This window comes from Anticarsia gemmatalis, chromosome 4 (genome assembly GCF_050436995.1).
Source record: "Anticarsia gemmatalis isolate Benzon Research Colony breed Stoneville strain chromosome 4, ilAntGemm2 primary, whole genome shotgun sequence".
Taxonomy (NCBI): domain Eukaryota; kingdom Metazoa; phylum Arthropoda; class Insecta; order Lepidoptera; family Erebidae; genus Anticarsia; species Anticarsia gemmatalis.
Window position 1 is genome coordinate 9,593,405 of NC_134748.1, and position 12,907 is coordinate 9,606,311.

General features: G+C 33.5%; 1 protein-coding gene across 1 annotated transcript; it reads left to right on the forward strand.

Annotated features, from left to right (window-relative positions):
• The first annotated feature begins 4,008 nt into the window (after window positions 1–4,008).
• LOC142972484 (glyoxalase domain-containing protein 4) lies at window positions 4,009–10,906 on the forward strand. Its single transcript, XM_076113658.1, has 5 exons — window positions 4,009–4,275; window positions 4,874–4,923; window positions 5,149–5,414; window positions 7,665–7,820; window positions 9,713–10,906. The coding sequence occupies exons 1-5, from the start codon at window positions 4,186–4,188 to the stop codon at window positions 10,003–10,005; spliced, it is 855 nt and encodes a 284-aa protein (XP_075969773.1). The 5' UTR covers window positions 4,009–4,185; the 3' UTR covers window positions 10,006–10,906.
• Window positions 10,907–12,907: the final 2,001 nt, after the last annotated feature.

Consider the following 12,907-nt stretch of genomic DNA (forward strand, 5'->3'; position numbering starts at 1 on the left):
CATATCACCTATCTCTTATAAGGTAGGTATAATAGAAAGTTGGTAAAATAAAAGCTTCCATTCTATCTGCATTAATTTTAACTACCTACATAGAGCCATAACAAAAAGTAAAGTAGGTAATAAATTAAACATTAGGTACTAGACTTAGCTATAATAAAATCATTGTCGCCATACTTCAAGAGTAATTTATCATCGGATTGAAATTATCATTGCAGTCATTGACTTTATATTGCCAATAGATAGTCAATGATTTGATAAGTGACGCGTCAAATTTCTTAATACCCACTTCTTCCACGTGCATTCTTCGTGCTGCGGGTAAGAAGAAGGACATAAAATTGAACTTTTAATAAAATCAAAAGCTATCTTAATTAATGATTAATTTCTTTATTTACATGGCTCATACAACTTTTGGTACAGAATAGTAAAAAAACTGCAAGCTAGGTTAATAAATAATATTAGCAATACGTACCTACTACATTTTAATCAACATCTGCAAACCTCACTTTGGCTGCTTGTTGACGGCTAGACGTCAACCAATGGTTTAAGAGCAAGGCGTATTTCGAGTACTTACAGAGGAAACGATTTAATTACCTACTCTGGCAAATCTAGCTGCCACAGATTTTACGCTAAAAACAAATAAAATGTTTAAATGTAATCTAAAAATATTTGTCATCCACAACGTCATGTGAATATATAAATATAATAATTTATATAGGTACTTCCGCATTGCACGTCTAGGGTTCCCACAAACGATAAAAATCACAAATTATTACAAGTAGTTAGTGATTTATTTTTATCTGCGGTCCTTGTCCGTATGTATTAATTCCGTAGATTACTATCAGCTATGGTTTTATTTAAAACTAGTTGAACTAGTTAAAAATAGAATGGTTCCGTAGCATGTCGCGGCCATCAGATGTCAGATTAAGTAATGCATTTTATACAAAAAAAAAATACATATACAGGGTGTGGCGTAAATAATGGATAATCCTTTACCAGCGGATGGGCGACCACCCGACTGATCTAAAAATTAAAAGTTACCTCTGGCACAAGTATCATAGTTTTTGAGATTTTGGCCATTTAGTGTGTTTTTTAAGAAAGCGATTTCCGCTCGTTCTTTTTGATGCTGTGATCACAATTTAAGGCTTTTTTTTAATCCGTTTTTTGCAAATAAATTCTGAATAGATGTGCTATTGAATCTACAATCTTGTTTTGTTATTACTACTTGTTTTTCTTTTAAATTATGCATTCAAAGTTAAATTTTATAATCTTTCAAAACTTTTGTGCAACTTTGAGACCTTGTGGTGAAAAAAAAATGTATGGTGGCTTTACTGCCCACGCCATAAACAATTTCTAAATTTCATTAGAATTCTAAATTGGTATAACATGCAGAGTTAATACCGATTATTGTCAAAATATTACAAAGAACTTAAATTATTAACACTTTTGCCGGTCGACTAATTTTATTTTTGCACGCTAAGCGCGTTCTAGATTCAATAGCACATCTATTCAGGATTTAATTGCAAAAAACGGTTTTAAAAAAAGCCTTAATTTTGTGATCACAGAATTAAAAAGTCCGAGCGTAAATCGCTTTCTTAAAAAACACTAAATGGGCAAAATCTCAAAAACTATGATACTTGTGCCAGAGATAAATTTTAAATTAATTTAATTCTAATAAAATTCAGAAATTATTTATGGCGTGGCCAGTAAAGCCACCATACATTTTTTTTACCACAAGTGCTCAAAGTTGCACAAAAGTGTTGAAAAATTATAAAATTTTACTTTGAATGCATAATTTAAATAAAAGACAAGTAGTAATAACAAAACAAGATATTAGGTTCAATAGCAGATCAATTCAGGATTTATTTGCAAAAAATTTCGGCCATTATGTGTGTTTGAGAAAGCGATTTACGCTCGTACTTTTTGATGCTGTGATCACAAATTAAGGCTTTTTTTAAATCCGTTTTTTGCAATTAAATCCTGAATAGATGTGCTATTGAATCTAGAACGCGCTTAGCGTGCAAAAATAAAATTAGTCGACCGGCAAAAGTGTTAATAATTTAAGTTCTTTGTTATATTTTGACAATAATCGGTATTAACTCTGCATGTTATACCAATTTAGAATTCTAATGAAATTTAGAAATTATTTATGGCGTGGGCAGTAAAGCCACCATACATTTTTTTTTCACCACAAGGTCTCAAAGTTGCACAAAAGTTTTGAAAGATTATAAAATTTAACTTTGAATGCATAATTTAAAAGAAAAACAAGTAGTAATAACAAAACAAGATTGTAGATTCAATAGCACATCTATATATACAGGGTGTGGCGTAAATAATGGATAATCCTTTACCAGCGGATGGGCGACCACCCAACTGATCTAAATATCAAAATTTACCTCTGGCACAAGTATCATAGTTTTTGAGATTTTGGCCATTTTGTGTGTTTTTTAAGAAAGCGATTTAAGCTCGTTCTTTTTAATACTGTGATCACAATTTAAGGCATTTTTTAAATCCGTTTTTTGCAAATAAATCCTGAATAAATGTGCTATTGAATCTACAATCTTGTTTTGTTATTACTACTTGTTTTTTATTTAAATTATGCATTCAAAGTTGAATTTTATAATCTTTCACAACATTTGTGCAACTTTGAGCACTTGTGGTGAAAAATAAATGTATGGTGGCTTTACTGCCCACGCCATAAATAATTTCTAAATTTTATTAGAATTCTAAATTGGTATAACATGCAGCATTAATACCGATTATTGTCAAAATATTACAAAGAACTTAAATTTTTAACACTTTTGCCGGTCGACTAATTTAATTTTTTCACGCTAAGCGCGTTCTAGATTCAATAGCACATCTATTCAGGATTTAATTGCAAAACACGGATTTAAAAAAAGTCTTAATTTGTGATCACAGCACCAAAAAGTACGAGCGTAAATCGCTTTCTTAAACACACATAATGGCCAAAATTTTTTGCTAATAAATCCTAAATTGATGTACTATTGAACCTAATATCTTGTTTTGTTATTACTACTTGTCTTTTATTTAAACTATGCATTCAAAGTTAAATTTTATAATTTTTCAACACTTTGTGCAAATTTAAGCACTTGTGTGCAGTGTTGAAAAAAAAAAGAAATACAAAACATAAATACTATTCAAATAATAAAGATAATTAGAAATCTAAAGAGAACTACTCTGTTGACAAAAAAATCATTTTTCATCCAATTGTAATACATTATTTTGAAATAGACTTGGTAGAAGCAGCACAGATCCAAGCTTTTTTATCATCTAAATAATCTTTAATAGTGTAATAACCCTATAAACATGAATATTTGAAAGCAAACTTAGCTTAAACGCGCTGATAAAATAAAATTAGTCGACCGCCAAAAGTGTTAATAATTTAAGTTCTTTGTAATATTTTGACAATAATCGGTATTAATGCTGCATGTTATACCCATTTAGAATTCTAATAAAATTTAGAAATTATTTATGGCGTGGGCAGTAAAGCCACCATACATTTTTTTTTCACCACAAGTGCTCAAAGTTGCACAAAAGTTGTGAAAGATTATAAAATTTAACTTTCAATGCATAATTTAAATAAAAAACAAGTAGTAATAACAAAACAAGATTGCAGATTCAATAGCACATCTATTCAGGATTTATTTTCAAAAAACGGATTTAAAAAAAGCCTTAAATTGTGATCACAGCATCAAAAAGATCGAGCGTAAATCGCTTTTTTAAAAAACACACAAAATGGCCAAAATCTCAAAAACTATGATACTTGTGCCAGAGGTAAATTTTGATATTTAGATCAGTTGGGTGGTCGCCCATCCGCTGGTAAAGGATTATCCATTATTTACGCCACACCCTGTATAATATTCATATTGGTATTTTTCTGCTTCAACGCTAAAGTTGATTTCAGATTCCAGATTTCCTAGCACAAAACAATTTTTTTTCCAAAATAAATTACACTTTACTTTAGAGCTGGTATCCCTTTAATCGTCAGCGTTTGTCAGATTGACACTTTGACAGGTCTGTCTTGTTAGATCTATAGCTCTTTCAATATATTAATTTTGTTATATCTCAGCCACGGCAGTATAATATAGCTCAGTCGTGAACTAACAGTGTCAGTATTAACTATTTGTTACAGTTATCTAGTAATCTCAGTAATTTAAATACATCAAGATGGTTAAGGGTCGTGCATTACATTTTGTGTTCAAAGTAGCCGATAGGACTTTAACAGCGAAATTCTACCGGGAGATCCTTGGAATGAAGGTAAATGTTTAGAAATATAATAGTATAAAATATAATGATAGGTATCGGTTTTAATTTTACATACATCTGGGAGTAATTATGTAGGTTCTAGATGCCGAGTCCAAGGTCGTAGTTTTGGTGTCAAAGCCGGGCCGGCGAGTAATACTTTCAAGTTTGGTCACTCAATAAAACAAGTTCAACACTTGTTTCTAGTCATATATAAAACTCATTTCAAAAGCCAGTTGAATTAAAATTAAAGGTATTTTCTTTTTCTTAATTAGCCACTATTCCTATAAAATACCCGTGACAATAACTACCAAAACGAATTATGGAATGTCTACGCTAGTTACCACATGTGTTTGGTTTAAGTTAGTTATTTAAAGTAACTTTGTTCATTTCAACTTATTCATAATGTATTACTTTTCATCCTATTGTCTATTAGGTATGTTTTTTTTTATTAAAAAATAAAAATCTTTCTTGATACTTTTCCATTATCATACAATTCTGGTTTTAATAGCTTTTAATTATAATTTATCAATATGTTTGCTCTATTTGTACTAATTATGACAAATAAAAATATAATTATTTGCAACTTACTTAACACATTATTTGTACATAGGTTCTTCGTCATGAAGAATTCAGTGAGGGTTGTGAAGCTGCTTGCAATGGGTAAGTGTATATTATGTTATTTCTATTAAGTATTATAGTTTGTAATTATACTGACAATGCAACATTATGGAAAATCTGGGTTGTAACTTCATATTTGAAACTTATCCAATACATGTAAAAGAGTAGAGCAAAAGATGTCCTTATAACTTACGCAGTTTAATATTATAATAATTTAATGTGTCAATCAAAACATTGTTTAATAGCAAATTTTATCCTTATTTTCAGACCTTACGCAAACAGATGGAGCAAGACCATGGTTGGTTACGGACCGGAAGATTCACATTTCGTAGTAGAACTCACATACAACTACGGCATCACACATTATGAACAGGGCAATGACTTCATTGGCCTGACAGTTCAGTCCAGTGAGAGTCTAAAGAGGGCAGCGGCTAACAACTGGCCAGTGAAGGAGGAGAACGGACTGAAATACGTTGAAGCACCTGGTGGATACAAGTTCTATATTGTTGACAAACCACAGCCTGTAGATAAAGGTGAGGTTTTATTACATTATTATTTTAGAGGCATGTAACTACATGATCAATTATATTGCATTATCATGTATTGCACAATATTTTTTATTGTTTACAGTATATATTGTGCAATATTTTTGATTGATGTTATACAAGGTGTAGTTTAATTTTTGTCTGAAATGTTATTGTAGGTCTAGACAGAGCCTTACAAGAAGGGTAGAGGTTTGTTATGATAGGATTATATATTACAAATTTATATTCTTTTTGTGACTTGATTAAAGTTTAGTTCAAGTAAAGCATTGTAGAAATATTCAGGAAAAAAATATTGTTTATTGATTCTATTACTCTCCTATGTTCAATCAAATTGATTAAAGCTATTCCTATTGTAATATATTATTGAAGCACAAAGAAAATATATTGGAGTAAAATTATATATTAAAATGAACATTTGAGTGTGGATAATTAAATGCAAAACGGACCGTAGAGTTTATTTATTTACAAGCTCTAAGCCCTTAGTGGTACCGCGCATTTAGGCGGCCAGACCGCGCGGTTTACTGAATGCTGAAAGATATATGGGAATGCGTGCATTATGCGGTTACGTGTTTTGTTTGTCGCGCGGCCAACGCGAATATAAAAAACATCGCTAACCACCATACGGCCATTATACCGCCGCGGCCAACAAGATACGCCTATATTTTTAAATACATTTAGTAGGAGCGAACTTGTCGTAGCGGCCAGCGGCAATTTCTTCGTCCATTTTAGAGCACGATGCGTATTTGACCTGCTGAATTATACGCGCTGCGCGCTCTGCCCGCGCAGCCAGCGCCAGCCACCCAGGCCAGAACGGGGGCACTTAGGCTATTTTTATGGGTATTTCTCATAGATACAATATCAGACATATGGTTTCAACTACTTATAACAATCAACATCAATAACAATTATTGTGAAATGATAAGGTAATCTCTTACAGCATCTGTCTGAGATGTGGGTATCTTGCGTTGATATCATAGTTTTGTTGATAACACACTACTGTCACTGTCAACGTACCTTTGTGCATGTGACCGCCGAATGATTCTTATGACTTTAGATATGATCTCACTTCCCATCTGAACAGGACTATTTTAGTATATATTACGTCGTCATATCAAATAGTTCCGTGTGTGACAATTGATTAGAGATAGATTGCATTCTATGATAACATCAGTCATTGGCACGTATAAACGACATGATTTTCTACATGACTTTGTAATAAAGAAGGATCAGACACCATTGTCTACAATCACTTAGATGATAAAAATCTGATAAATGTTTATAAATAATTATCCTGTCTATGTACTAGTTAGAAGCTTAATTTTATTATTTTGGCGGTTCACGAGACGACTACAAAGGGATTAGGAACACAACTAATTTACGCGATATGAATTCGATAACAATCTTATTTAGATTTCATCTGTAGATATTTAAATTCGTGTGGAAAATAATCTTTTGCTCATTCGTCATCAAACACATTGGGAAAAACACAAAACAGATGACTGAATGTGTGATTAAAGCCAAACATATTTTGTATCATTTAAGGCCGGGCTTCCAATATCCGTGTCTGGAATAAAATGCATCCAAACTATGCATTAGCAGGTATAAAGACTCCTCAATATCCATAAGAGTCTTACAGCATGCCAAGGCTTATTTTCCGACAGTGTGTACTTGCAATGCCGAAATATCCTTGCCGATGCTAATAATGGGCCCCGGGTCTAAGCGCACGTTTACGTCTAATGCCTCATTATTTTAATGAGAGCTATTTCGAGTGTCCCCATTAAGTAGTCTTTGTATTGCTGCTGTAAAATGTATGCTCGAGTGCAGCATGAATTGTTATTCTTTATGAGCTCTTATCTCATGTGACTATATGCAAACTGTGGTAATTTATCCGTTACTAATGTCGTGTAAACAACGGCCGTAAATAATTTAATGTTTTCTACTCTGAATGAAGCACTTTACTAAATAAAAAGGTATATTTATTTATTCCATTTATTATTACATGTGTTTTGCATGATTATCAATATTTTTTACTACATTTTCATATAAAAAAAAACACTACTTATTGTGTGAACTTCCCTCGACTAAATAAAAAAGAATATTTAATTATTGTTATGCTTACGTATTTATTTTGTATTTCTATCAATACTGTCTACTACATTTTCATATCGAACTGGTATCATTCACATACTATAACAAAATATTACGAACTCTTATCACCGTTTTTTTTTTCTTTTACAGACCCAGTAGTAAAAGTATCTTTGGCCAGTTCAAATTTGGAGAAATCAGTAGCATACTGGAATGGTCTGCTCAGTTTGAAGATCTTCGAGAAGTCCAGCAAGTCAGCACTCCTCGGATTTGGCGATGACCAGGCCAAACTTGAATTAGTTGACATTGGTAAGTAACAACTAAAAACTCATTCTTCATTTAAGCTATGAACTAGCAATATTAGTTTATATAATGCCTTTACTTTGTCCTATTACTTAATATTATAAATTCTAAAGTTTGAGGATGTATGTATATATTAGTTACTCTTTCATTAGTAAATAGGATACTTTTTACCTCGCAAATTCTATTGTCGAAGAAGTTACAGACAGAAGCTCCTACATAAACAACAAATCGTCGTAATTTGTAACCGTCGGTACATTTTCATGACATTCATGGTAATATTGACAAAAATAATTATAGTTCCTTTTGTCATCAAAATCATGATTTTACTATTCCGTGAAAGTAAATGGCTTGCATAAATAAGAATTATCTGTTTTAGTCTCACAATTGCTTGGAAATATACCGGCCTTTGCATAGATATAAGGATAATGTATTTAAGTATTGCTCAATATCTATAATGTTAGAGTGACACTATCTGAGACACGTAGGCAGATCGTATCAGACGTAAGGAAACATGACGTTGTTAGACAGAGATGTCAATATTATAAATATTACTCATATATGAATAAGAACAGCGTGATAAAACACGTGATAATCTTTTACCCGTTTTGACTGCCTCCGTGGCGCAGTGGTTTAGGTCACCACGCCAATATCACTGCGTCGGGAGGTCGTGGGTTCGATTCCCACACGGAACAATTATTTGTGCGATCCACAAATAATTGTTTCGGGTCTGGTTGTGCTTTGTGTCCGTTGTTTGTATGTTTGTAAAAGTCCCCGCGACACAAGAGCAATTCTTAGTGCGGGAGTTGTCTTTTTAAAGAAAGAGAAGACTTCAAACAAAACTCAATCCTATAAATAATTATTAAAATTATAAATGCCAAAGTTTGTATGTAGGCTTGTATGTTTGCTACTCTTTCATGGAAAAATGACTGGACAGAATATAATGAAACTTGGGACACAGGTAATTTATAGCCTGGATTAAGACATGGGATATTTTTTATCTAGGGAACTCCTTCTTGCGGACGAAATCACGGGCAGTAAACTATACAGTTTAGATGTTTAATAGATATTTGTTATTTAATCACACAATAACTACTGAACCGATTTAGATGAAACTTGCCAATGTCGTAGCTTATGTACCAAAATAATACATAGGATTTAAAATGTAATCCTCATGGACGAAGTCGTGGGCAATAGTTAGTTAATTTAGAGTTACTTTCTTCATATAGCGGAATTTTAGTAAGTACGGAGTGCCCTGACTTTTGCTCTTACCAGGACCTTATGAGCTGTACAGAAAACGCCGTACACGTAGCTGAATACTGGGCTGGTAGGGTATATATAGCAAGACAGAGAGTGTCATACACCATTTTAAGTTTTAATACTATAATTTGTTTGCCATCGACACGCTAAGAAGAAGAAGTAAGTACGTTTGCACTTGAAAAATCTCGAAAGTGTTTACGCGTAAAACAATTGATAAAAAAGTAGCTAGACTCTTCATAGTTGTTTATTGTTTAAATCACGTAGGTACTTGAGTTGAAACAACGTGATAAATTACAATGTTTCTGTGATAGCAAGGTGACATTATGAATAAACAAGAATAAATACTATCTGTGAGTTATTATCCATTGTTGCCATAATTATATAGAATGTAGCATAAAATGTATCATTGAACCAGAGGTGATAGAGTAATGATCGCATTGATTACTTTACTTATGGATAGTACATCCTAACAACATCTAAAAATCCTGCGAATACAAATTTAAAAACACGCCTTATCCTATAGGGTTAGACGGAGACTAGACAACGCCACTTGGTATCTTACAAACCTCCTTCGTCTAATTTACATCCAATCATCGTGGAGTACAGGACTGCAAAAACTTATCATGAATTTATTTTTTCAGGTGAACCAGTAAACCGTGCGAAAGCATACGGTCGCATCGCATTCTCGTGTCCATTTGACGAGCAGCCAATCATAGACCAGAAGATCCAGGCGGCGCAAGGAACGATCCTCACCCCACTCATTTCCCTCGACACGCCCGGCAAGGCGACCGTCCGTGTCATCATTCTAGCCGACCCCGACGGCCATGAGATCTGCTTCGTTGATGATGAGAGTTTCCGTCAACTGTCGCAAGTCGATCCCAATAGTGACGCAGACCTCGATAAGTTCATAAAGTCAGACAAGTCGAGAGCGTAAAATATTTTATTATTTGACAAGCTAATGCAGAACACGGATTGAAGTTTCAAGGCGGATATAAGTCCATGATTTATACATGTACAAAAGATTTTTTAGCTACTACCACTGCTTTTCTCTTACGAAATTTAGAATTATTGTCGATATGGATTGAAAAAGCCGAGTGGTAAATACAATAAATTGAATACATGATCTTTACCTACAGGTATAAGTATGTGTTTGCCATTTGTTTATCAAATACGGCTAAACCTTATGCTCTAGAAATTGTGTAACAGCACCTCTCACTTGCTCATACTCTCTATTACTGCACTCTTAAGGACTGAACGTATGCCGCCGAATATCCGTCGTCTGTAATAAAGTACAATAAATATAATTGTCGTCCGATATTCTCACTCTTAACTGTATCTTTTGTGAACTACGAATATTTTCGGACGACAATATTGAACTAAAATTTTAGGCTAATGGGCAAGGGTACTGATATTTTGTTTATTTTCTTTAGCAAATAAGCAGTGTATTTCGCGCTTAGCATCACAATCATTCGATTTTTTATGTATACTATGTATGCAAATACTACATGTTGACGAATTAATAGTACCTAATATATGTATTATAACAATGTATGTTTAAAGAAACCTGTTTAACACAATGTATGTCTGATATGTCATTGGATTTTAATCTGTTTTCGAATGCAGATAAGGCACAATATCCCGTGCTTCAATTGTGATACATATTTAAATATCGTGTGCGTAGCTCTAGCATTCCAGTTCGTGTATTAATATTGTATTAAGTCATATTGTTCGTTACAAAATTTTCGTTAAATTATGTTTTATATCACGTATGTTTATTACCTATTGTTGCAGTATAAGTATGTTATTAAATAAGAATATAATGATTTATCTCACGAGGTACTTGTAGTTTATTTTAGACTTATAGTAACTTACAAATTATACACATAATAAGCCCCATTTATATGTCCACCTGAGAAAATTCGAGACTTGTTTCCTTTATTTTGACTGTGCTATGTATGTCGACCACCATAACTGATTACCTATTGCTCGATGAAACACTTGTTATAAACGCGATTGCTGCGTAATCAAGTTAAATAATAGAATTTAGTAAAGAGATTTTTGATTGCCGAAAGAGAGAACTAGGAAGACAACGTACTTAACTCCTCCATCTTTTGGGCAGTTAGCGTCTGAGTACCAGCCGGTCGAGATAGAATAGAATACACCTGTAGCTCGATTCTCTACTACTATCGACTCCCGACAACCGACCAGTCATTGAGAAATTTGGTATGAAAATCTGATCAGCGCCTCTGACGGGCGTCGTAGAACCTTTTTTGGAAGTACATGCTAAATGTCAAAATTTGATAGCTAGCCGGCTGTCGGTAGTCGATAGTGGTAGAGAATCAAAGTACTGGGCATAACTAAACTGGAATTTAGAGCGAACATTCGGACCTGCCATATTTTTGCTCGTTGATTAGCTCAACAAATGCGTAAAGGGCAACTTTCTAATAAGAATAGTTGCGTGTCGCTACTACTTAATGATAAACGCCTAGATATAAATCGCGAGTGAATCGCAGCAAGCAGTTAGTGCCAAACGACTGACCGTATCGACCAAATAGCTCTTATGGCGAAACTGCGGTATCGCGTGCCGCCGTGCAACGGTTAGGCCTCGCCTACATCCGTGCTAGAAGTCTTTAACTCTGCTGATTTGCCTGATTATAAGGACTAGTATCTTTGGTTCGTGTTTCGAATAATAGATATCTAGACTTCTATTCGTTTTGTTGTTTAGGAAGTTCTATTTCTAGTTCGTAAATCGATGGGTAAGATGGCTAGAATGACCGAGTGCATACTTAGTAGGTTAGTATATGTTTATAAGTATAATAACAAGAGTGTGTGTTTATATGTATAATAACATACCAATCTTCAAATACTTAAAATAACGATTTGCTTGGTTATTCGATTACACACTGACAACATTATAAAAAAAGTTTGTTTCAACGAATCGAATCCAAGTTTCTCGCGCGTAGGGGCTCGATTCGTTATGATTATGATATTTATCCTGAATTAAGGGAGAGTCTTGAATGTCCTGAACATAACTACTTACACCACCAACGACCCAACAGTATGATGAGTCTAGTCTACAAACAAATACGTGATTTAGGAAACCCCTAATATTCGTGAACTTTCACACAATGTAACTTGTTTTTTGAGCCATAATATAATCTATTGAGCACAGGGCATTTGATGTTAAAATTACTTGAATGAAAAATATAGTTCTTACACATCACGCTTGGGGCGCTGATCAGTTCTTCATACAAAATTGTCGATAATCGTTATTGTTAGAAAATCGTCCCTCTGGTGTCAGTGGCCTGTTCTTCAGTTCTGTAAGTAATAATATCAGTATATTCAGTATAACTTTATGAAAAACATAGCGTGACCATTTACCCGCGTTGTTTTACTTTTGCGTGACTGAAGGAACAAAATTATGTTCTGCGAAATGTTTTCCTTCAAAATACTACCGGAATATTTGCATTAATGTTATTATGTACAGACGACAAATGCAGAGGAATGTACAGTTTTATACATAATTACCAATATTTATGTTTGTCTACGAAATAAATTGAAAGGATTGATTGATATTTTTATCATTCATGGATTTGCGTCTGATTGTATCATTAATTTTCTTGTTATTATTCAAAACGGCTTTAAATATCAATGGGGGGGCTGTAGTTTAACAACACAACAGGGTGCATGGTTCGCGGCTGACTAAGAAATATAAAATTCGTAATTTAGAATATCAGTGACCCGCAGGCTTATGCACTCGACGGTGATCTGTTTGATGCAGTCACTTAATTTTGAAAATACACGGAATTATTGACTTTCGTTCGCTGTAAAGGGTC

Coding starts and splice junctions, on each gene's coding strand:
- LOC142972484 (XM_076113658.1), top strand. CDS start 4,186: ATGGTTAAGGGTCGTGCATTACATTTTGTGTTCAAAGTAGCCGATAGG. Junction 4,276..4,873: donor GGGAGATCCTTGGAATGAAG/GTAAATGTTTAG, acceptor ATTTGTACATAG/GTTCTTCGTCATGAAGAATT. Junction 5,415..7,664: donor ACCACAGCCTGTAGATAAAG/GTGAGGTTTTAT, acceptor TTTCTTTTACAG/ACCCAGTAGTAAAAGTATCT.